Here is a 27370-nt window from a genome sequence, read left to right as displayed (position 1 = left end):
ATTAATCTAGGCTTCTACTTCAAGACACTAAAAAGAAGCCAAATGAAAGCTGAAAAAGGGAATTAAAAGCAGAATTCACTCAATTAAAAAATAGACAAAAGCGGGGCGCCTGGGTGGCGCAGTCGGTTAAGCGTCCGACATCAGCCAGGTCATGATCGCGCGGTCCGTGAGTTCGAGCCCCGCGTCAGGCTCTGGGCTGATGGCTCGGAGCCTGGAGCCTGTTTCCGATTCTGTATCTCCCTCTCTCTCTGCCCCTCCCTCCCCCGTTCATGCTCTGTCTCTCTCTGTCCCAAAAATAAATTTTAAAAAATGTTGAAAAAAAAAAAATAGACAAAAGGAAAAAAAATCAATAAAACCAAAAGCTGGCTCTTTGAAAAGATCAGTAATATTGACAAATCTCTAATACGAGGGGGGAAAAAAACGCAAATTAGTAATACAAAATCAAAAGAGAAGCCATCACTACAGATGCTACAGGCATTAAAATACTGATAAGGAATGTTATAAACAATCTTCTGTCACCCTGGATGAAATGGACAAACTCCTTGAAAACCAATGCTTGCTCAAGAAGAAATAAAAAATCTGTACATCCCTGTATCTATTTAAAAAATTTAATCCAGGGGTGCCTGGGTGGCTCAGATGATTAAGTATTCCACTTTTGATTCTAGCTCAGGTCTTGGATCTCATCATGACCTGATCATGAGTCAAGCCCCATGTGGGGTCTGCACTGAGAGTGTAGGGCCTGCTTGAGATTCTCTCTCTCTGCCCCTCCCCCAACTTGCACACATGTGTGACCTCTGTCAAAATAAACATTAAAAAAATTTTAATCCACAGTTAAAAACCTCTTCAGAAATAAAAATCCAGGTCCAAACAGTTTCACTGGTGAATTATATCAAATTTAAGAAAGAAATATTGCCAATCTTGTACAACCTTTTTAGAAAATAGATTCAAGTCTGTGGTGTCCGTTTTACTATTCTGATACCAAAACCAGACAAAGACACTTCAAGAAAACCATAGACCAATATCCCTCAGGAAGCAGAAATCCTTAACATTTTAGCAAACTAACTCCAGTGACATATAAAAAAGACAAAACATTATAACCAAGTTGCGTTTATCTCAGGGATGCAAGTTTTTAACATCTGGAGATCAATTAATATAATTTACCATTAAACAGACTTTTAAAAGAACCATATGATCACCTCAACAAATGAAGAAAAATCACAACCAAATCAACATCGATTTTGGACATAAGAAAAGGGAACTTCTGAACCTGATAAAGAGCATCTATGAAAAACCCAACAGCTAACACCATACTTAATGATAATACACTGAATGATTTTGGGGGTGATGAGAATGCTCTGTATCTTGCTTGTGGTGGTGCTTAAATGACTACAGAGTTATCAAAACTCACCATTCTATTAAAATTGATAAATTTTACTGTACGTAAATTATATCAATAAAGTTGAATTTTAAAACTACTGTAATAGCTTCTTCAAGATTGTTTAAAAAGTTTAGTTCTTTAAACAAGACTTAATTATAACAATAAAGTACTGCTCATTTATATTACTATGCCTAAAGATCTACAATCAAGTTCAACTTTTAAACAGTAAGTATCTGATATATATTTACATTAAGTTGAACCTTCAACAGAAGATGGTTGTGCCACAGTGCATACTGAGAATTTGATATTGAATTCAAACAACTGAGAATTTCTAAAACTGATCAGCATTACTCAGTAAAATCAATTAGAACCACCACCAACAACACAAAAGAAGTGGACTTGAAACTTCTATATAACTATTCTTGTGATCTTACAGTACCTCAGTATACTTCTTTTTATTTTTTTAATGTTTGTTTACTGATTTAGGGAGAGAAAGAGCAGTGTGCAAGTGGGGGAGAGACAGAAGGAGAGAGGGAGAGAGGGAGGGGAGAGGGAGAGGGGGAGAGAGAAAGAGAGGGAGAGAGGGAGAGAAAAAGAGAGAATCCTATGCAGGCTCCACACTGTCAGCGGCAGAGCCCTATGTGGGGCTTGAGCTCACAAACCCGTGAGATGGTGACCTGAGTCGAAACCAAGAGTCATATGCTCAACCGAGTGAGCCGAGGAGCCCCACCTCAGTATACTTCTAACAAAGCACTTAAATATATAAATTATCTGTCACTTAAATGAAATAATTCAAATTATGCTAAAATATGGGATAGAGTTTCATTTTATCTTACACTTGGAACTCGTTCATTTTCCTCAAACCAAATCACTCAATTACCATGAAGATATTCAAGAAATAAGAATTTTTAATTATAAAAATAAATGTACAAAAGACTATTACTTTATTATTTTCTAATTACTAAAGAAAAATATTTTCTAATTTCTCAGTTATTTCCATAAAGCCTAACTATATTATTAGAGCAAATAAGAATTCTTTAAGTTCAGAGCAGAAAGCTAGTATTCTAAGAACCTTTACATTTCTATCATACTAAAGATGGATACAAATATAGATAAGAAATATGGCTAAAACTACACTTTGTTGAAGGAAAATACAAATGATTAAGAGTATATCCAAATGTATGCTCTATAAATTAACACTTATTAAAAGAAGGGAGAAGATTACAGACTATTTCAACTCTAACACTAGTGGATAACAGTTAATGCCCCATATTCCACTTCTTTTTTACAACAGGAAGTCAGCATTTCTCACCAGACAACCCAATTAGTATAGAACTTAGCTAATAATCAGACTAAAAAGGCTAAAATATACACTGAAGTAAAAATGAGCCTGACATTTTAGATAGGTCAGACATCCTAGTTTTGTCTTTAAACAATGCTTATTTATCAAAGAAGATCATTAAGAACAAATAAAGCTAAGATGGGATTAGTTCATGTTTTCAAACCATCCAATTTTATACTCCAGTCAATTACTGAGGTTTCATGATTAACTCATGTTCACTTTAAATGCAAATAAACATGATAATATTCTACCTTTATTCCTCAACTTTAGACTACTCCAACCCTCAGCTAATAGTTTACATTGGGCAAAGTAAACGTAACACAGGCTTGTTTTTAAAATAGTGAGGATATAAAAAAATTAAAAACAAAAACAAAAAAATAAAATAGCGAGGATATCTGCACACACCTGACTTCAGCTCAGGTCTTAATCTCTACAGTCCCTCCTGAGTTCAAGCCCTGCATCTGGCTTGCTGGGGTCAGCGCAGAACCCGGTTCAGATCTTCTGTCCCCCTCTCTCCCTGACCCTCCCCACTCCCATTCTCTCTTTCTCTCTCAAAAAATATTTAAAACTACAGCATATAAACCACATAGAGCTAGTGCTGCTAACAAATGGTAACATCTCAAATCAGCAGTCTTTCATACGTTTATAAATATTGCTACGAAATTTAAAACAAATATTCATATGTAAAATGGGTAATAAAAATAGTACTAGACTTAAAAAATATTCAAAACTTTCAAATTATCTGTTTAAATCGTTAACTATCATTAAATAGTAGCATAATTTAATCATCAACTTATTCTAAATTCCAGATAAGAGAAGTTTAACATTTTAGCATTCAACTTACCCATTTATTAGAGAGAAGTCCAACAAAAGCATTAATGGCTAAGAACAAAGTTTTCTGCAAATATCAGATAGTTATGTCTAGAGTGAACACTCAACACAATCAATCCTAATGAGAACTACACATCTGTTTCAAAACTTAGCTTTTATGAATCATGAACATTTGACAAACTGTTGGTATAGCAAAAGTGAAATTTTAAATTAAATCTCTGCAATGATACTTCTATCCTACCTGTATCTTCAATAAATTCCACACATTTTTCAACAAATAGTGGTATGGGCTTCTCAGCTGTCACCAGATCCTGGAGGGGCATCCCAAAGTAATTACTCTCCCAATTTCTACGTGTTGGTGGATTGAAGTTCTTAGTTTTCTTTTTCTGCTATAAGAAAACATATTCAAGTTAAAACTATTAAAATTAATTTCCTTCAAAATAGTGTGAGTATTAAGCAATGTAAATACACATTTTGTATCAAAAGATTTATTTAAAAGCCACATCTAACTTAAATGACCATCAATATGGGACTCAGTTAAATTCTGCCAGAAGCATCAACCTGAGCAACGGAAAGAGACAAAAAGTGAACAGAGGAAATATGACTAGAAAAAAATGTTCCCTCTAGAAAATAATAGGAAACTGGATAGGTAGGGAAATTAGAAAAGGTCATTTTTCAATACCAACTCAAAGGAAAAGCTCAAAGTGAGCAATGCTCAATTCAGTTTAGGTGTGGTTTACTAACGCTATTTGGTCTTTAGGTCAGGTCCAAGCGAGTTTTTCGCATATAGGTATATTTATAAAAACATAACTTTAATTATTGATTATACAATGAAGCTATGTAACTTCATGACTTTTAGTCCCATCATTTGTCTTTTCTCATTTTCCCATTTTCTTCCCATGTACTGACTATATCTTAAACGTTAAAATAGTTTTCTTAAGTAACTGATAAAACATTTTCACAATAGTAAAAACAAAATGAAATACTGATTTTTAGAGTTTAACTTCAATATAGCACTGGGAGAAAATGGGTTCTTAACCAAGAAGTGAACATCTGAAAAACCTATGGAGGTTTAGAATTGCTGAGGAGATTCTGAGTCAGTTTTTCTGGAGTAGGATACTACAGGCATCTCCAAAGATAATTCTATTATGCATCCCCCATTGAGAATCTCTAAAATATATGAAGATAAGTAAATTTTCAGAAATCCAAAGATGTCAGAGCACTTCTATTGACAGCCCTTGTTCCCTTTTTAGTTTACCTACGAACTTTTATTTTCTGTTATAAATCATAGATCTATTCAAATTTGTCATAAGTATCATTACTGACTTGTAAATAGGATAAAAACATAACATTTCTTATCAGAAAAGGGGAGAATGGCAGACGTAGGAGAGCTTTCTATCCCTAAAGCAATACTCCTCATCTTAATTTCCCATTCCTCCTGGAGGAGTCTCTCCTTTGGATGGATCCCCCAATGTATTCTTCCAAGTCTCTGGCTATCTTAAATAATTAACTAAGTCCTTTCTTCATTTCAATTCTAGGCTGTTCCACCTAGCAAACTTCCAGAGCTCATGAAACCCAATTTCTAAATCCACATGTACTATATCTCAATGGTGATAGGGATTATATACAAACCTGGTGTGTACAAATCATATACAATATAACTAGGTATCTAGGATATTGCCAAGAAAGCACTGGAGTGTTTGATCTGGGTCAAGACCTAAACCCACCGGTAGTGTAGATCCTTACTCCTTAAATAATCCTTCCACTCCCACCACCACCAAAGCAGAACATTACGCAAGGAAGTGGAAATGAAGACACTGTAATTTCAAAAATGAGATAGGATAGTGGCAGAGTCCTTTTTCTAGCCTGCAAACTATCAGCTGCAAAATTTGATTAGAAAACTGAAAACTGAGGCAAAGATGAATGTATTTTCTTTAAAGAGTTAATACAACAATGAAAAAGATTATACTTAGGTAGATTAATGAAAATAGCAATGTCTAGCCTATGGTAGGAGCAACAGGAATGAAGTGATACAAAGATCTTAATACATCTTGGCCACTTAAAGAACACAGTTGTAAGAAAAGTAAGTTGGTTGATCCTAAATGTTCCAGTCAATTCTTAAGAAATCCTCTTTTTAATACTGCCCTTTAGGAATCAATCTAAACTTTCAGATGACTCTAAAAATATTCCACCCCTTATCCTTGGAATCATAACAAAGGAGGAAAAAATGAAGTGTAAACTTCATCTAGTAAGCACTGAATACTTGACTGAAATTGGGAGGGTGAAGACAGGAAGCAAAGTAAGGTAGATTGATTCTGTGGCTTATGCTCAGGGAACATCCCCCAAGGTCTGTAAAATTTCAAGGGCAAATTATTTAATTCTGTAGTTATACCAAGATTCAGGGATAGTACTCTAAGGTAATGAAAGGCTAAATGTCTTATAGCATGGAATTTCTGGCAAACTCTAAAGGGATAATTTATTAACACAGAACTGCCCTGACAGCTCAAGTTTTAATTCATATACATTAGGAGGAAAAAAGGGTAAAAAGTTCTGTGATTTTACTAATTTTTCTACTAACTGACATGAATATAAAAGAAAATTCTATGCAGAAAAAGTTTTGGATTAGACATTCCTGTGTTAGCTTTTATGATAAATAAAAATATATACAATTCCTTTTTTCTAATAGAGATAGTTCTTAATCGTCAGAATTCAAGGATTTCTTTTAAAACATGTGAATTTTAAAAAACTTTACATAATTCTGATATACACCCCTTGGTTAAGAGTTGCTGATCTATAGCGATAAATTTATACCAATTCAAAAACGAATGTTTTAAGTTAAACTAAGGTTAGATGATTACAATTGCTATAAAAAAAATGCCATCAAGATTCTCTGAAATGCAAGAAAAAAAAGAGTATGGTTATTTGCTAATTTATTTCCACAGCTATTAAAGAAGCATTGTCAGAAATGGCAGCCCCAATTAAATAATTACGCCAGCAGGAAAACATCTAATTTACGATAACCCAATTTTTAATTCATACTACAGTCACACATATCCTCATTTCTGCTTAAATGCAAATGCCCACCATCTTTTTTTTCTGGCCACTTAGGCAAATCTCATGTCATGTCTGCTACAAATGAATGTCCGCAATAAAATAAATATCCCATTCACAAATAATGTAAACAATGTTATCAATTAAATGTCCAGCAGATATTAAAAACTATCATTAGTGTAAGAAAACAGGACCAGGAAACGGTATATAAATAGCTTCTTCCAGGAGCTGCGCTCCCGCTTCACGAAGATCAGCAACACAACAAAGAAGGGCATCTAATAAGCGACACTGTCAAATAACTACTGTAATTAATAACACTTAAAAAACATAATGCCTCAACTGCTTCATTTGTAAACAACCAACCAAAGGAAAAAAAAATAGCAAAAAGCAGTTAACTTGGCTTTCAAAGAATGAATCCAGGAAACAAGAATATCTGGTCTTCTCTACTCTCTTAAGATGGGATTCTTGGAAGGAAAACAAACAAAAAAACACATCAAGAAAATGAGACAAGAGGAAGCAAAATGTAAAGAAACTGAAGAAAAAAAACCCATTAAAGAAATGAAAACCTCTTTAGTGAAGATTCAATTGAAAAGATCAGAATAAAGTGAAAAACATCATCAGAGATCCCTCATCTACTGTATCACTCCTACGACACACTCCAAAAACTACTCTTGCTTCCACTGTATTTTATTTTTTAATGTTTACTTATTTTTGAGAGAAAGAGAGAGAGCAGGGGAGACAGAAAGAAAGTCACAGAAATCAAAACAGTCTCCAGACTCTGAGCTGTCAGCACAGAGCCCCATGCAAGGCTTGAACACACGAACTATGACATAATGACCTGAGCTAAGTTGATGCCCAAATGAAGGAGCTACCGAGGCGCCCCTTCTACTTTCACATTAAAAAGTCTCAATCATCTTCTCCTATTTGCCCCATAATGCCATTTTCTCTTACAGACAAACTCTGCAGAAGTCATATAGACTAGAGGTCTCCAATTCCTCTTTCATTCCCTCTTTTATGTACTCAAATTAGTCTATCACCCTCAGTACTCCATAAACCTGTTCTTATCAAGGTTTCGTTTTGCAACAGTTAGTTCCCAACTCTCACCTTCTTTGACCTTTCAGCAGTCACTCTCTTCACTGGACTTTCAGAACACCACCTGTATGACCTCACTCACTCTCCCCTTATTTGTCTCCTCTGCTGGTCCCTTTCAGCCAGCCTTGTAATGCTGTGAATATCCCAGGCCTCAGTCCCTGACCATCTTTTTTTTCTCAACATCTGTCCCAGCTCTCTTCATACTGTCATCCAATTGCTGATAACCCAAATACTTCCAGCTCAGCTCTTTCTCCTGAACTCTGGACTCATCTAAAACATTCTACTGGACATCTTCACTTGAATTTCTAAGAGACTTATCGTTCTTCATATGTGCAAATCTAGAAGCACCAGGGTGGCTCAGTCAGTTAAACATCTGACTTAGGCTCAGGTGACCATCTCACAGTTTGTGAGTTTGAGCTCCAATTTGGAGTTCTGCTGTCAGCATGAAGCCTGCTTTGGATCCTCTGTACCCTGTTCTCTCTGCCCCTCTCCCATGTGCACATGCTCACTCTCTCAAAAATAAACAAACATTAGAAAAATGTACAAAACTAAACTTCTGATTTCTTTAAAATGTTCCCCAAATGCAGCCTTATCCCTCAGATACTGACAATTCCAACCTTTCAGTCACTCAGGCTATAAAAATCTTGGTCTTAGCCTTGATCCCTCTTTTTTCTCATACTCTACTTCCAACTGTCAAGCACATGTATTAGATATAGAATCTAACTATTTCTTAAAGCTATCACTTCGCACATCTAGATTATTATATCAACTGCTTCAATCCATTCCCCCTGGTCCTATCACCATCCTCTCAGACCATTCTCAACAAAGCAGCCAGAATGATAGTGGCTACACAAACAGCAGCCTATAAAGCCATATACAAATCTGCATGCCTTGAGAACTTGGTCTCTTATATTCTGACTTCATTTCCCTCTACTTTTTTCATCACTTACTGCCTTCCTCCATCCACATGGCTAACTTGTTTTAATAAATCAGGCTTGCTCCTGACCTAGGACTCTTATACTGGCTGTTCCCTTTACCATCTCAATGAGGCCTACCTCTACCTACACTGTATTACAAACTGTAATTTTAATGCCTGTCTTCTAGCTCCTGCCCAGTATTCCCAATCCCTTATACTGCTGTTTCTACCCACAACACTACATACTTTACTCATGTATTTTTATTATATTTTTATTATATCTTTTGGTGCCCCCCTGCTATAATTTCAGCTCCAAACAAGGGCAGGGGTTTTTATCTGCTCTGTTCATCAACATACTCCAAAGATCTAGTATAGTGCCTGTAAAAAAGAAAGTACAAAGGGATTTGAGATCTCTTCTGAAATAATGAACACCAATGTAGATTAAATTAAATGATCTCATCATGTAATAACAACGGTAAAAAAATAGGAATGAACCATCAAGTTACAGATATATCATATTCAACTCAGTAAGCTTCAAAGAATCTTAACATCCAGACAGAAGAAATCAAGAACCAACAGTACAGGGAAAACATCAGGCTAGCTTTAAAGTTCTCAGGAAAACTAGAAGTCAGAAGATTCACCTATAGGAATGTTAACAGGAAAAAGACTGTCAAGAATTCTTTACTTAGCTAGTATGACAAATCAGATGTGCGTAACAACCAACAATAACCTTTTTTAAAGTTCTCAAATATGTAATAATTAGTATTTAAATTATAGCAAACTCCTGAAAAATCTTAAAACACATGATGAATAGCACTGATAATAAAGAACTTATATGTGAAGAATTTGTGTTATGGAAAAAAGAATGAACACTGTATATAGTTAAACACACAGAACTAATTCTAAGTTACAGTGGTGTGGCTATATAACAAAACATTACCTACAATTCTGTGGCTAAAGCTACAAAATGTAAAAATAACTAGATAATAGGCCAGAACCAAAAGCCTCAACATACTCTAAAAGATAAGGGGAAAAGATAAGAGATCATGTAATTGTGCTAATGCATGACAAAATATTATGATAGACTATTAGGAAAGGTAAAAAAGATAAGTAAAATAGAGGTTCAATATATATTTAATAACAAAAATAAGTGGCACACTAACAGTTCCTTCATTTTTCTTTCTTACCCTTTTTTTCCCTACTAATGTAAAATAAAAATAGGAAACAAGAAAAAAAGCAAACTGAAACTTACAAAAATAAATATAAATGGAGTAAGATTAACTATAAAAGACTCTCAGACTTGGTACAAAATTAAACCCAATTACACACATGCCATTGAAACAAAGGATCTCCTAAGAGTTGAAAATAAAAGGACAGGAAAATGACTTTTTTTTTTTTTTAAAGGAGCAATGTTAACACTGGAGTTGTCTTCAAGGCTAAATTCTTTGAACTATACAAAGAGTTACCACTAATTCTCTACCCATTCTCTTCTATAACATTTGTCCCTCCCCAGGTCATTCTTCTGAACATATAAATACTCTCTAATACCTGTCATTTTTATTTTTTTAATTATGTATTTTTAATATTTATTTTTGAGAGAGAGAGCGCGCGCAAGCGAGTGAACCTGGAAGGGACAGAGATAGAGGGAGAGAGAGAACCTCAAATAGGCTCCGCACCTTCAGGGCGGAGCCTAACTCAGGACCCATGAAAGGTGAGTTCATGACCTGAGCACAAATCACGAGTCAAGGCTTAACTGACTGAGTCACCCAGGTACCCCCTACCACCTGTCATCTTTGAAAACAAACATGAAAACCCTTTTGATTCCACATTAACTTCTAGCTATTACCCCAATTTTGCTGCTTTTCTTTTTCTTAGCTTTTTAAGTTATGTTAATTTCAGTTAATTAACACACAGTGTTATGTATTAGTTTCAGTTGTCTTACTCCCTTTTACAGCAAAACTTCTTGGAGATGCCATCTACATCTACTATTTTTCACATCCCATTCTTCCATCCGGTTTTCTCTTCCATTCTGTTTTCTCTTCCATTCTATGTAATTTCTTGTTAAGATTAGATACTTCCACACTACCAAATTAAAAAGAAACAATTCTCTTCATCCTTGTTGAGCTCTAAGTAACATTCTTTCCTGACTACTTCTTTAAACACTTGCTCTCTTCGCTCCCATTTCACTACTGTTGGCTCAAAGGATTCCTTTTTCAGTTTCACCTGCCAACAACTCTTCCTGGTTTACTCAAACTCAGTTCTGAGCTCCCCATTCTTTCCTGACTATACTGTACCCATAGGTGAATTCATCTAATCCCTAGCTGTAAATCTCCTTACATCCTGACAATGACAACTTTTCTTCTAAGTACCAGATTCATATATGTAACCTTTATAATTTCACTGGGATCTCGACCTAGATATTTTAACATAAAACATAAAAAGCACAAAACAGACATCGTGATTCCCTTTGGTCTGAAACCTTTCACCCTAGTCTTCACTATCTCAGTAAATCTATCCACTGGTTTAGACCATAAATCTTGGAGTCAATCTTGATTTTTCCCTTTTCCCTTACTCTCCATAGCAATTGCACAAGAAGCCCTGTTGGTATTACTTCCAAAATACTATGGAGAAACTGTCCATTTTTCCCTTTTTTGGTACCTGTACTGACAAAATACAGTGATAGTACATGATAAATAGATGCTCAGTAAACACTGACAGAAGCACACAAAATTACAAACAGGAACCAGAGAAAGCTTTTACCATATAAGATTTGTTAATAAATACACAAAGTACTGTTTGTTGGTGTACTTACCAGTTTATGCAAAGTTTCATTATACCTAATTCCGCAGATCTATTTATAAAAGTCACTATATGCATGTACCTCAGCTATAAAATCAGGATTTGCACAGAATAATTATTACACGTCATAAAATTGCAAGAAGAATTAAACAGCCAACTCTATAGGAATTCATTTGGATGTAAGGTGATGTACTTTCAATAGTGTATAAGAACTGAGCACCATGTGCATAGCATCATGCTAGGTATTGTGCAAAACACAAAAATTGCTGCAAGTAAGGTTAATGCTCTCAAGAAATATGTTATTATAAAGAAAACAAATCTAACTACCTATCATTTAATTAACAGCACATAAAAAATAGTATGTGACTAAGTGTCAAAATAATTGGATGCAAGGCTTAAATTCAGACTTCAAAAGGCAGAACTTAAAAAGTAAGAGATGAAGTTCAGGGATATTTCAGGAATATAGAAAAGAATCTGGTCTGTAGGTCACTTACTTTCTCATCTGAACATTTGGGTGCCTACCATATGTCAGCATAAGAACTCAGAAATCACTAGAAACTGCCAATTATTTACTGCTATACACTATGTACTTGGTATTATTACATGTATAATCTTAACTGTCACAATAACTCTAAGACAGCTACTGTTTTGCATCTATTTAACACCTATTTCAGTACACCTGGAATGTGCCAGCACAAATAATGTGGATAGAAAGGAAGGTAAGGACCACACTGCAAAGGGGTTCAGGTATGTCCCTAAGAAATATGAACTTTACACAGAGGCCACAAAACATATTTTGCAGAGAGACAGATTAGGCATTTCTATTTCAGTATTATTCCTCAGAAAGCAACATAAAACAACACTGTGAAGCAATGGTAAACAGGAGACATAGAAATGTAAGTTACTGTACCACCTATGCTAATGAAGCTGTGGAAAAACTGGATCCATCACACACTGCTAATGGGAATCTAAAATGGTACACCCACTCTGGCAAATAGGCTGGCAGTTTCTCCTAACACTAAATATGAAAATACCAAATGACCCAGTGTAAAGTCTTGGGCATTATCCCAGAGAAATGAAAACTTGTATTTATATAAAAATTTGTACAAAATTTGTATAAAATTTTACAGTTTAAAGCTACTTTGTTCATAATAGCCCAAAACTAGAAAGAACATATATCCATCAACAGGTTAAGTAACTGTGGTATATCCATACCATGGAAATATTACTCAGGAAAATTTTAAAAAAAGGAAAAAAAAAAAAAGGACAAACTATAGATTTATGGCAACAACTTGACTGAATCTCAAGTGAATCATGGTAAAAAAAAAAAAAAAGGTCAATCCCATAAAGTTGCATATGGTATGATCCTATTTATATATAATATTCTGGAACTGGCAAAATTAAGAAATGAGAAAGTGTAAAACAAATTAGTGGTTGCCAGGGGTTATGGATAGGATTGAGAGAAGAGATCTGTTGGTGATAGACTGTTTTGCACCTTGCAGTAGTCAATATACAAACCTACCCATGTGAATAACTGCACAGAACTAAACACACACACACACACACACACACACACACACACACACACACACAGTACAAGTAAACTCGGGGAAAACTAAGATTTGTGAATCATATTAATGTCAATACCCTGGTTGTGATATTGTATTACAATTTTTGCAAGATGTTACATTTGTGGGAAACTGGGCAAAGGGTGTATGAGATCTTTTGGCATTATTTTATAGGAGCATGTCAACCTATTAATTATCTCATATTAAAATTGCTATTTTGAAAAAGATCATTAGTGGCTCATTTGGTTCAGCAACCGACTCGATTTCAGCTCAGGTCATGATCCCAGGGTCATGGGATCAAGCCCCACATTGGGCTCTGTGCTAAACATGGGGCCTTTTGGGATTCTCGCTCTCTCTGCCCCTCTCCCCTGCTCATGCTCTCTTGGAAGAAAAAAAGAAAAAGAAAGAAAGAAAAGAAAAGAAAGAAAAGATTACTGCAATAACCCAAGTAAGAAATTATGACAAATTTAAGACTGGGACAATGGGGCACCTGGGTAGCTCAGTCAGTTCAGGGCCCAACTTCGGCTCAGGTCATGATCTCATGGTTTGTGGATTGGAGCCCCGTGTTGGGCTCTGTGCTGACAGCTCAGAGCCTGGGGCCTGCTTTGGATTCTGTGTCTTCCTCTCTTTCTGCCCCTCCATCTCTCTCAAAAATAAACATTAAAAATTTTTTTTAAAGACTAGGACAATGAAATGTAAGCAATGTATTTTATAGCAGAATAAAGATCAGCTAAGTAGGATAAACAGCAATTGCATGTAGCTTTGGCCCACAGTAGCTCCTTCCTGAAAATGCACTCATCCAATCATGTTAAGGAGAGGGAAGTAAAATCTATGACCTATGAGGAAATCTTGCCTTTCATAAAGAGCAGGTACAAACATGCCTTGTATGACTGACTTCTAGAATCTCACAGGAATTTCCTTAAAGACCACATTCTGCTACACAGGATTTCTCAACTTCCATATTATTGACATTTTGGGTTGTATAACTCTTTGTTGTGGGAGAGTGCCACAAACATTAAGACGTTTAGCAGAATCCCTGGCTTCTACCCAATAGCTACCAGTAGCAACTCCCTACCCCAGTTGTGACAGCCAAAAATGTTTCCAGACATTGCCAGATGTACCCTGGAGGGCAAAACTGACCCTGGTTGAGAACAATCGTGCTAGGCTAATAAAAACAAGGATGAAGGACTCAAGTTTGGGAGATAGCTAAAGACAGACTTCTGGGAAGTGTGAGAATTTTAACTTTAAAAAAGGTCAATAGGTAACTCAAGATTGAGAAATAGTACTGTAAGGTACACAAAGATGAATGATAATCAGAACTTTCCTCAAAAAGCTTACAGTGTAGTAAGAAAAAAACTACAAAGTGATAAAACTACTACAAAGTGATTAGGTGACAGGAGTAAGTATTATATCATATCACACACTTACGTCAGTATAAGAAAGAAGCCTTAGGGCAGCTCAGTCAGGTAAGTGTCCGCTCTTGATTTCAAGGTCATGAGTTCAAAGCCCCACATTGGGCATGGAAAAGGGAAAGGGAAAGGGAAAGGGAAAAGGGGAAAGGGAAAAAGAAAAAGAAAAGAAAAAGAGAAGAAAAGCCTTAAATGGAAGCCAGGACTCCCCGAAGGCTTCTTCAATCCTTTTTCAAAAAGTCTATAAAAGCTGTAGGTGCTAGCTCAGAGTATAAACACACTTTGGAAATCAGGGATATTGTGAAGGCTCTTTCACACCCTTTAAGCTACCACTCAGCAAAAAGAAGGAAGAGACAGTAACTGAGGATAAATAAATGTGGTCTGGGTTCTTGTTCATACTAACAGACAAACTGGTTTCTAGCAATGATTCATCTCTAAGATGCCATCTTCCTATAAAGCATTTCAATATAAATTATCTACCTGGTAGTTATTTTATTAATGCCATTAACAACTTCAGCAACCAAAAAATAAACATGGAATCATCTGGGGAGGGTCCTAGCAAAGCATCTAGCTATTTAAAAGAAATAATGGTTGGGACGCCTGGGTGGCTCAGTCGGTTGGGCGTCCGACTTCAGCTTAGGTCACGATCTCACGGTCCATGAGTTCGAGCCCCGCGTCAGGCTCTAGGCTGATGGCTCAGAGCCTGGAGCCTGCTTCGGATTCTGTGTCTCCCTCTCTCTCTGCCCCTCCCCCGTTCATGCTGTGTCTCTGTCCCAAAAATAAATAAACGTTAAAAAAATTTAAATAAATAAATAAATAAAATAAAATAAAAGAAATAATGGATGGCTTTCCTCCCAGTTTCCTCAAATACATATTATTAACTGTATTCACATAAAAATATGTTTTCTATTATATCCACCACTCCATTATTTTTAAATTTTTATTTATTTTGAGAGAGAAAGCACAAGAGCAAGCGGGGAAGAGGCAGACAGACAGGGAGAGAGAATCCCAAGCAGGCTCCACAAGATCATGAACAGAGCCGAAATCAAGAGTTGGGACACTTACTGACTGAGCCCCCCAGAAGACCCCCAGCACTTCCTTTTAAAACCACTGATTTTTCTTTTGCTTCACAACTAATCTGTTAGGTACTTTGTTACTCTAACGATTGTCAATCAGAGCATCAATAGATAAATTTTTCAGTGTGTCTTCTTCCTTCCTCATTATCAACAGAGGTTCTTTTTTTTTTTTAATTTTTTTTTTTTTAACGTTTATTTATTTTTGAGACAGAGAGAGACACAGCATGAACGGGGGAGGGGCAGAGAGAGAGGGAGACACAGAATCGGAAGCAGGCTCCAGGCTCTGAGCCATCAGCCCAGAGCCCGACGCGGGGCTCGAACTCGCGGACCGCGAGATCGTGACCTGAGCTGAAGTCGGATGCTTAACCGACTGAGCCACCCAGGCGCCCCTCAACAGAGGTTCTTAAGCTAGAGTCCACAGCTTTAGAAAATATATGAAACCCTTAAAATTTTGTGCATGTGCATTTTTCCAGGGAAAATACCCAAACCTTTCCTCAAATTTTCAAAGGTTAAGAACAATTCCCCTGAAGCTCAAAACAATTACTTTATAAAAAATGTTCGAAGTTTACCTTCCACATGGATAAAGTTAGATACACTCACATCACTTTTGTTACACTTATATTTTGTCCTTAAAAATTGGAAACATCAAAAATTACTATTTTTAAAAAGCAGTCTTTTGGGGTTTTTCTTTTCACACTCATAAATTAAGTCATTTTTACTCGAGGACTCCTTTACAACATCAGCTGAGATGACAAGAAAACATCAGAGTTAGAAATCATAAAACTATACCTATTACAGAAATAACTCTTCTAGGATTAAAGTGGGACAATTTGTAGTATACCAAATTTTAGAGTACATAAAAGTGACAGCCCTGTAAAATTACCCGTAAGTCTTAGAACAGTAACAACGGACCACGGATAGAAAATTATAAGCTTTAATTTTCTATGTTAACAGAGTTAAGTGACTCCTTGATATATTAACATATTCTAACAATTACAATCAGTGTGCTGTAGAATTAAGAGTAATTTCAATACTGGGGTGCCTGGGCGGCTCAGTCAGACAAGTGTCTGTCTGACTTCAGCTCAGGTCATGATCTCGCAGTTTGCAGGTGTGAACCACACATTGGGCTCTGTGCTGATGGTTCAGAGCCTGGAGCCTGTTTCAGATTCTGCGTCCCCCTTCTTTCTCTATCCCTCCTTTGCTCGCACTCTCTCTCAAAAATAAACATTAAAAAAAATTAAAAAACAAAATTTCAGAATTTGTGCTATGCCAGTTTTTGCTAAACATTCAAAATATGCTGTTATGAAAGCAAAGAAAAAAAGTTTGAAAAGAATGCCACACTGGAGAAATTTACGTTTTAATTTTCTTAAATTTATTTATTTATTTTTTGAGAGAAAGAGTAAGCATATGTGAGGGACAGAGGGAAAGAGAGAGACAAAATCACAAGCAAGATCCACACTGACAGCACAAAGTCTGACGCGGAGCTTGGGGACTCAATCTCACAAACTGGGAGATCATGACCTGAACCAAAATCAAGAGTTTGACACTTAACCAAATGACCAATCCAGGTGCCATTCCATTTGCTTCTAAGTTAGTAAAAAAAAAAAAAAAAAAAAGCACACCAATGATACAAGTATTTAAATTAAGCCTCATTAGAACACATGAGTAAAATAAATATACTTTAAAAACTAACCCATATAGGGGCTGACCCTGGATGGCTCAATCAGTTAAGCATCCCAACTTCAGCTCGGGTTATGATTACACAATTTGTGGGTTCAAGCCCTGCATTAGGCTCTGTACAGACAGCTCAGACCCTGGAGCCTACTTGAGATTTTGTGTCTCCCTCTGTCTCTCTGCCCCTCCCTCACTTATGTGTTCTCTCAAAAATAAACAAACGTTAAAAAAAAAACCTTATCCATCTAGTTACTTTTCAATATGAATTTGAAAAGTTAAAAATCATGGTCAAATGGACAGCACAAATAAATAGCAAATTGTAAAACATAAACAGAAATACTCACATAATATATCCACACCTACGTAATGTCATAAATTGATGTATCTGGCACCAGAAACGTCACCAACTTTATGAGAAATTTTAGGAACTTCATGTAAATAATCAGGCATAGACCAATTTAGCCAGTAGCCAGTAAGAAAGCAATTGAAATGGTTACTAAAGAACACCTCACCAAATGCTTTCCAAATGAGAATGGAAATATTAAAGAACCATAAGTTCTGCTAAATCTCAATGTAAGTATAAAATGTTTAATTTTCAACAACAAATTTTACTAGACTGAATTCCTTGACAGCAGAGCCCACACACCAATTCATTCCTGTACCCTTAACTTCAAACAGCGCTCAAGCATAGTGGGCATTCAATAAGATGTTCATTGAATAAATTGACAGTTTCCTTAAGTCAAAACTAAATGGTAATTACTAAAAAAAAAAAAAGCACACACACATAAAGGGTTCTTTTTCACCACTACAAAAACAAAGCCACATACTCATACTGACTTCAACTGACAACAGTCAACATACTGTATCAGGCCATAAAAATGTATTATAAACAAGATATAAATCTTCCTTGTAACAGATATTATGGTTTTCATCCCTTAACAAATTACCCAATTTGGGAGAAAGGCAACTCCACCCAAAGTTCTACGGATAAAGGCTCAGGCCTATATTTAGTACCATAAACTCTATTCTCCCGGCCAGAGTTCCCTGGCTACAAATGGGTACAGTCCCAAATCAAGATACATAGCCTAGAAAAGATGCTGACTGAGGAGAGTCTGGGAAACCAGCTTTCCCTTTCTTCTGAATATATCACCTTTACAAGAGTGACCCATACTCTCTCTCCCCTAAGGAATATCTGCAAGATAATAATCAATATAATGGGTACTCTGCCAACAAGAAAACTAAGGTACTCTCCCAAAATATGTATAAAATAGAAAACCTGAAACTTCCAAGCAGTTCAAGGCTCCGTTAAATGACCTTGCTCATTAAACAAAGTCTAAGCTTACTCTATCTGTATCTGATCTAAAAGTATTGTTCTTTCTACAGTAAGCTTTTTAGCATCCAATTTTTATTTAGCCTTAATTAAAATTCTTTAAAGAATTTCAGTTTTTCTCAGATGTGAACACTGATAGTCCATCAAATTAACTGTCAACAAGTTAAGGGATACACACTAGAAGTGAAAGGCAAACTTACCCTGTAACTTATGCATTTTGATACAGACAAAACAGTTCAATGCAGATATATATCTCATTCTTATATCTGGAATGAACAATTTATAAATCAAAAAAAATTCTGGCCACCACTGTTTGATTAACAGTATATTTAGAAGTACTTTGTTTAATAAAGACATATTCTACAAGTCAGAAGTAAAAACTAAACCTAAGATTCATTACATTCAAAAGAATCTAAAGTATTAATAGCAGGTATCAATTCACTATTTATTAATAATTAAATTAACATTTTGTGACTCATTACATACATAGGCATCTACCTCTTTGGTTTTTTTTAAAGGTAACATGCCTATTTTGGTATTCTTCCTCAAACCGTATTACAAGGGTTAAAGCAACAGAATCTTCTAAGGCATTATCTCAGAATCAGGTTTAGTAAGAAAGAAGCAGTAAAACACATCGAGAAGAATATAGACTAGCAGCAACATTTGAGAATAAAAGAGGAATTGGTAGTCACTAATATAAATAAGAGGATGAAAAGACTCAGGACCTGGAAATAAGACAGAAAAACAGTATTAAAAGAAGCTGAAATACCAACTCACTCTAATGCACCATAAAATTCAACAAATAATTTACTATTTCCGATCTGAGTCAAGCTAGCATAACAGAAATAGATACTGAAGAAAAACCAAACTGGCTTGATCACAGGTATACCTCATTTCATTGAATAAGTGTATTAAAAACTGGCAATTTTACCAATGCAACTCAAATTTCTCATTCAGTTCACGGTCTTAAAGCACTTTTTCAAACACCTGTAAGTTATGAAATCAATTCAGTAGGTCACAACCAGCACCTCTTTATTTCACTGTAATAGACTAGAAAATCAAAATAATGTATACAGTATTGTTTTTTGAGATTTCATTTATGGAGAAATATTTATGTGTATGATATAAACAAAGTAATTCTGATGGTTGCAATCAAGAAATGTCTTAAAAGGTTTTGATTTCATAACTAACACTAAACTCATTTTGGAGCAGAGAATAAAGGACGATCAAACATAAAGCCTTCTTTGATTGGCAGGAATGACAAATAAGCCCACTTTAAGAGAAACAGATCTTCCTTAGATGCCACTAATGCCCAAAAGTCGTAACTTTTTAGGTATTAAGGAATCTGAAAAAAGGTTTTTAAGACTACAGCTCCCATCTTGGAATCAAAGAACGAAGATAAACAGAATGACCTCTCCTCTTAGAGGGGAAAAAAAAAACAAAGAAATGTATAAACTTGGGTTCAGAATTCATAAGAGTATTTAATTTAAAAATGAATATAGAAACTAATCCACCATAATGGAACAAAAGACTAGTCATTCAACACTGGCAGTTCCTCAAGGCTCTGGTAGGCGCTCCTCTGTACTCCCCAAGGTCAATTTCATCTGCCATCTCTACTTCAGTGTGTCCTAAATATGTATCTCCAACTCAGACCTCTCCTGTGAGAACATCTAACTGCCAAATTAACATCTCCACTTGAACTCTAAAACCAAAGTTATAATTTCCACTCCCCAACTCTAAACCTGGTAAACCTCTAATGTTCTACATCATAAACAACATCAACACTGTTAAAGCTGCATAAGCCAGACACCAAGAAGGTATCTTTCCTATCTGATTTACCATTCTCACTCTTTCTCCCCAAACAATACACCATCAAATCTTAGAGATTTTAGGTACTCTTAAATCCATCTCATTCCCTCCACTGCCATCATTCTCCCTTCCCACTCCAACTACTCAAAAGTTTTCATCATGATTTATTTAGATTACTGTAATATGCTAACTGGTCTTCCATGGCTCAACCCATTCACCACATGGAAACCAAGTGATTTCAAATCCATCCACTGTCTAGTGTATCACTTCAAAGCTAAATAACAGAAATGTCTAACAATGCTAAAAAGGTCCAAGTCTAGTCCCAACTAGCGAGTCTCTCCTTGTACTACTCTTTCCCACAGAACTAAGGGTCAGCAATTCAGCCTGCTGCCTGTGTTTATACTGCAACAGCAGATCTGAACAGTTATAACAGAGGCTACGTTACCTGCAAAGCCTAAAATACTACCTGACTCTATGGAAAGTATGCCAGTACCTTCCTTAGATTAATGACCACTTACAGTGACCTCTTTAAAGAACATACCACATTCCCTCTCACAACATGAACACTCTATTCATTCAGCATTAAATAGTCTTCCAACCATCCAACCATTCCACTAGTTAAGTCCTATTAACCCATCATATCTGACTTAAAATGACACTTCTCAGGGAGGCCTTTCCTCACCCTCTACACTAGCACATCTCAATTCAGATAAGCCACATTTCAATAGCCCCGTTGGCTACCATACTGGAATAACAGTTCCAAGACAGAAGACTAGATGTTTTGAGGTGTACTTTTCTATCCTATTGGTCAATATGCCTATCTCTGTGCCAATACCAGTCTTACATGCTAAAGTTTTACATTATCTGATAAAATAAGCACATACACCCATCACAACCACTCCACCTCTGCCTTTCTTCTTAAGTGGCCTATTCTAGGAGCACCTGGGTGGCTCAGTTAAGCATCTGACTCTTCATTTCGGCTCAGGTAATGATATCACAATTCATGGGTTTAAGCAGAACCTGCTTGGGTTTCTCGCTCTCTCTCTCTCTCCCTCCCTCCTTCCGCCCCTCTCTTGCTATCTCTCAAAAATAAATAAACTTTTTTTTAAAGAAGTGTCCTATTCTAGGCTCTTTACTCTTCCATACATGGGTTAAAAACACTGTGTGAAGTAACCTGAAAAACCCTGACACTCTGAATGAAACACTGAATCCAGAGATTAGTCTGAAAGCAATGACTTCTTCATAATATGCTATATTCATGGACAGGAAAGCACTAGAGTTCCCCATTTATTTAGATCTTTTTCACTGTTTTTCAATACCTTTCCACATAGTGGTGTGCACATGTTATAATTACTCCCAGGCACTGGATAATCTACCATGCTTCTGTAACTAGTATCTTCTCTAATTATTTTTACTATTTATTCCCAATATACAGAGAAGCAATTGACTTTTGGTAACTGATATTACTCAAACTATTTCTGTTAACTCCTCTACTACCATTAATTTATTTGTAGATCCTTTATGGCTTTTACATAGACAATCACATCAGCCAATAATGACAATTTTGCTTCCTCCATTCTAATATTCATGCATTTAATTTTTTTTAATTTTATTGCTTTGACTAGCACCTGCACATAATAGTGAATAAAGTGGTGACAGTGTGTACATTATCTTGTTCCTGGTTGAAAAGAGAGTCCATTTCCCCATTTAGGGCATTTGTTGCAGGATATTTGTTGCAGATTTCAATTGTTTATTTGTAGAAACCTTTTTTCCAAGTTAAGGTTCTTATCTATTCATAATATAGTTTTCTATGAATTAAATTTAATAAAATGCCTTTCATACACTGTTGCTGCATGTTTTTTGCTATTATATGTCCAAAATCCCTTATCTAAAACCCTTGAGGAAAATATGTTTTAGCATTTGGAAGTTTTTAGTCATTAGCCATAATGTACAGTACAAAAACTGTCAATTATGTAACCCCATTAAAGTGTGGGTCGGTTCTGCAGTGAACTGTATGGATATTTACTCTAAATAAGATCAGCAATGATTAAAAATAGCCTCAAATAAGATTCTGCAACCAAGAGCAGGTCAAATCAGATTGTGTCGCAAAGTTTGAAAAAAAATAACAAAAACAAAAAACTTGGTTTTCAGAAGTTGTTGGATTTCAAAACTGCAGTCAAGGGCCTGTGGACCTGTATTTGTATTTCATTTAGGATTTTTGCATGTACACTCCCCTAAGCAAAACAGGACTATAATTTTCCTTTCTTATACCATCCTTGTCTGATTCTGAAATTAAGACTAGATGACTTCAAGAAAATGAATTAATGAACGTATTCTCCTGCTTTCTGTTTTCTGGAATAGTTTGAAGAACACTGAAATCATCCATTCCTTGAAAAGTCTCCTATCAAATGATCTGAGCCTGGTATTTTTGTGCAAGATAAAACTATTACTCCACAACTTATGGGACTGGGGTGCCTGGGTGGCTCAGTTGGTTACGTGTCTGACTCTTGACTTTGGCTCAGGTCATGATCTCAGAGTCGTGAGATTGAGCCCTACATCATGTTTGCACTGGATGTGGTGCCTGCTTAAGATTCTCTCTCCCTCCCTCCCCCACCCCCCATTGCGTTCACTCTCCTTCTTTTAAAAACAACAACAGGGGCGCCTGGGTGGCGCAGTCGGTTAAGCGTCCGACTTCAGCCAGGTAATGATCTCGCGGTCCGTGAGTTCGAGCCCCGCATCGGGCTCTGGGCTGATGGCTCAGAGCCTGGAGCCTGTTTCCAATTCTGTGTCTCCCTCTCTCTCTGCCCCTCCCCCGTTCATGCTCTGTCTCTCTCAGTCCCAAAAATAAATAAAAAACGTTGAAAAAAAAATTTAAAAACAACAACAAAAATAGTTATGGGATTATTCAAAGCTTTCTTGTCTGTATTTTTCTGAGTTTGTGTTAATTTTGTTTAAACTTTCAAATATGCTGACATAAAACTGTTGATAGTATTCTATTATCTTTTTTTTAAGTATTTTTTTTTAAATGTTTACTTTTGTGGGGCGCCTGGGTGGCGCAGTCGGTTAAGCGTCCGACTTCAGCCAGGTCACAATCTCGCGGTCCGGCAGTCCGAGCCCCGCGTCAGGCTCTGGGCTGATGGCTCAGAGCCTGGAGCCTGTTTCCGATTCTGTGTCTCCCTCTCTCTCTGCCCCTCCCCCATTCATGCTCCGTCTCTCTCTGTCCCAAAAATAAATAAACGTTGAAAAAAAAAATTTGTTTTTTAATGTTTACTTTTGAAAGAGACAGAGAAACAGAGCATGAGCAGTAGAGGGGCAGAGAGAAGGAGCCACAGAATCTGAAGCAGGTTCCAGGCTCTGAGCTGTTCGCACAGAGCGCGACGCAGGGCTCAAACTCATGAACTGTGAGATGATGACCTGAGCTGAAGTCAGACACTTAATCAACTGAGCTACCCAGGTGCCCCAATGTTCTATTATTTTTTAATCTATCTGTGATTATGTTCCCTTTTTCATTGTCAGTATTTAATTATGCCTTCTCTTTTTTTCTGATTAATCTTGAAGGACATTTGTCTACTTTTCTAGTCTTCTTAAAGAGTCAACTTTTAGCTTTATTGACTTCTCATTTGGTTTCTGTAGCTCTCTAACTTCAAAAATGAATATGTAAGGAAGCTCAGTCGGTAGATGACGTGACTCCTGATCCTGGGGTTCTAAGTTCGAGCTCCACTTTGGGTATACAGATTACTTAAAAAAATAAGTAAAAATAAACGGAGTATATACATCAGCTTCCCACCTAGACTATGTGAGGCCAATCACTTCCCTATCTGCAACCTGAAATCCAACACAACTTTCCTTACTCCTCAGGCCTTGCTTAACTAACTGCTTTTGGATTTAAACTAGCTCTTCAACTTAGCAGATTTTTATAAATGCAGTCTTATTTCACAATATCCCCCAAATAAGGGCAGTTTCCTATCATCTCTCACCTTACTTAGTAACAATTTTATGCCTCTGTAAACATGATTTTCCCCACCTAAAATCTTTTCTCCTTCTTTAAAGCCAACCAAAATACCCCAAACTGGTGCCGTACCTCTTTCTTCATGAAGCTTTGTGAAATTAACTATAAACTCTAGGGTAATAGCTCAGCCTGTAAGTGACACTATCAAAAAATAGTGTACATACTTTATTTAACAAATTTACTAATGCGTCAGGCACTACTATAAATAAATATGAACTGATTTTTCATAGCAGTCCCAAGAAATATGTTTATCTCCATTTTCCTAGTTGGAAGTGCAGAATGATTACACACTTACACAGCTAGTAAATGACAGAGTCTGGATTCAAATCCCAGAAGTCTGGCTCCAACAAACCATGTGCCCTTAACTATGCTTCCTTAAATTGTTCTAGTAGTACTTTCTTAACACTGCCCCAAGCACAAGGTATGGTCTCTCTAACTACCATTTAAACTCTTTAAGGGAATGTGTGTTCTTTTTTTTATATCCTTCAACAACTTTCTGCACAGACTTTAAGTGTTTAGCAGGTTATTAGCTAATGCTTACTGAACTGAAACATGAGACAACAATTACTCAAGTCCAGCTTACACAATGAAAATAATTTTTAGGAAAATTAAGTTGCACTAAAGTGCTCCAGCCTTGCTTGGAAAAAAAAAATATTATGGATAACTTATATAAAGTTAGCTTTGGAGTGAGCTAAGACATATACTGTGCATATATACACACAAATCCATAAAATATAGCTGTGGTCCAACACTGTTTCTGTAAAATTTCACTGTAAACTATGTTTATCTTTTTAAGATCACAGGTATAGAAACTAAACATTTAAGCGATAAATTAAAAAATTAAAAATTATTTACAGACCTAAAAACTTCTAAAATAGAATTTCTTCAATTTTCTTAGAGTTCAAATATTCTAATACATGAATCTAAAAACTAAAGCAATGTTATATGAAAGTACAAGGAAATTCTAAAATAGCTCTAAAGATTAAAATAGCACAAACTACCGTGAGTTAAGTCAACTGAAAGCAGATTATAAATACGACCCAAAGCCAATGCACCACTTCAATAGAAGTGAGGACAAGACTGACACCAAATGAAAAGAGGTACATTATACAAAAGGCTGAGTAGAAGCAAATATATGAACCATTGCAAGTGAAGAAGAAGAGAACCTAGGCTCATGTTTCTCTGTGGAATAATAACAAAAATTAAAGACAAATTACTGTATTTAGTGATTTTAAGATGTGGTGAATGTAAATACCACCATTACTTTATGTATCTTTAAAAAAGAAACAATAAAATCCTGTATTAATTATAATATCAATTAACATTGGATATTAGATTCAGTAAAATTCTTATCTTCCTGAACTTCCTCAACTTAGGATGGGGTTATATCCTGCTCAACCCATTGTAAGTTGAAAATACGTATCATTAAATCAAAAAACCACTTAATATACCTCACACGTCTAACATCATAGCTTAGCCTATCCAACCTCAAATGCTCTCAAAACACATTAGTCTACAGTTGGGCAAAATCACATAACACAAAGACTATGCTATTAGTAAGTGATGAATATTCTGAAATGTACTGAATACTGTACTGAAAGTGAAAAACAGAATGATTTTGTGGGCAAAGAATGGTTGTTTACCCCTCCTGACTGCATGGCTGAATGGAGCTGCAGCTTGCTACCATTGCCCAGCATCACAAGAATATTGTACTACATCTCACTAGCCCAGGAAAAGACCAAAATTCAAAATTCTAAGTACGGTTTCTATTGAATGTGCTACTGCTTTTGCACTATCATAAAGCTGAAAAATCTTAGTTGGAACCATCCTAAGTCAAGGACCATGTGTATAATTAAGTGACTATGTAAGACAAATCATGTATGAGAAACATTTAATTCAAGGAATATTATTACTAAACTAACTGAAATCAGGTAATGTGCTAAAATTTCAGAATATAAATACAAATTTGGTATATTCCTTCCTCACAGTGCTCATAGTTAAGAAATTAACACTAAAATAACTATAGTAATAATAAATATCGAGTCATTTATGTCTTTGGAATTCAATTGTTGAACATTTTTACCCTAAAGAAATGACCTAGGGGTGCCTGGGTGGCTCAGTATGTTAAATGTCTGACTTTAGCTCAGGTTATGATCTCACAGTTCGTGGGTTTGGGCCCCACATCAGGCTCTGTGCTGACAGCTCAGAACCTGGAGCCTGCTTCAGATTCTAGGTCTCCTTCTCTCTCTGCCCCTCCCCGTGCTCACTTGCATGCTCTCTCAAAAATAAAACATTTAAAGAAGAAAATAATCGAAAAAGAACAATCTTTCATGCAAATTGGCCACTGCAATAAAAAAATGATAGCAAAATTAAAAACCTAGAAGCCTAGCCACCCAGTTTTAAACCAATTTGTTAAATGGAAAACAATGTAATAAGTAAAGGTATTAACTGAAATACTATGGAGCAATATGGAAAAATATAACTAAGTGAAAAAAATAAAAAAGCACATATACACTACTACTGCAACTAAATAAAAATTAGGAATAATGGGGAAATATAAAGAAAACTATTGAGAAAGATGTTGAAAACCTAAGTGTTTGCTCATAGATTGTATATTAAATAATAGTACTACACCATCATTAAATTTCCTCATTTTGGTATCTGTACTGTTACTATTTAAGAGAATGTTCTTGTTCTCACAAAATGAAGTATTTAATGGTAGAAAGAGTCCAACATCTCCAATTTAATCTCAAAGGGCTCAAAACAATAAACCTCAATACACACACACATATCAAATAGATCAAGGAAGCAGGACAAAATGCTTCCTGAGGGTAAATCTCAGTAAAGAATATACAAAAGCTTTTATCCTTCCTGCAACTATTCTCCAAGTTGAAATTATAATAAAAAGTTACCGGGGCGCCTGGGTGGCTCAGTCGATTGAGCGTCCGACTTCAGCTCGGGTCATGATCTCACAGTCTGTGAGTTCGAGCCCCGCGTCAGGCTCTGTGCTGACAGCTCAGAGCCCGGGACCTGTTTCAGATTCTGTGTCTCCCTCTCTCTCTAACCCTCCCCCGTTCACGCTCTGT

General features: G+C 36.0%; 1 protein-coding gene across 6 annotated transcripts in view; it reads right to left on the bottom strand.

Moving 5' to 3' along the window:
• Positions 1–27370, bottom strand: part of ARHGAP5 (Rho GTPase activating protein 5) — an 81866-nt gene that overhangs the window by 36149 nt on the left and 18347 nt on the right. For 4 of the 6 annotated variants that reach the window (XM_023255644.2, XM_023255643.2, XM_045059773.1 and 1 more), the window contains exon 3: positions 3793–3940. In XM_023255644.2, the coding sequence (XP_023111412.1) occupies positions 3793–3940 (148 nt within the window). Of the gene's footprint in view, positions 1–3792; positions 3941–14405; positions 14457–18666; positions 18733–27370 lie in introns of those variants that run through there. The other 2 variants (XR_006599499.1, XM_023255645.2) reach the window with 2 other exon arrangements.

Source organism: Felis catus, chromosome B3 (assembly GCF_018350175.1).
Source record: "Felis catus isolate Fca126 chromosome B3, F.catus_Fca126_mat1.0, whole genome shotgun sequence".
In the NCBI taxonomy this organism is placed as follows: domain Eukaryota; kingdom Metazoa; phylum Chordata; class Mammalia; order Carnivora; family Felidae; genus Felis; species Felis catus.
Note: the sequence above shows the minus strand (reverse complement) of the source record. Positions and strands in the feature narration are given on the sequence as shown.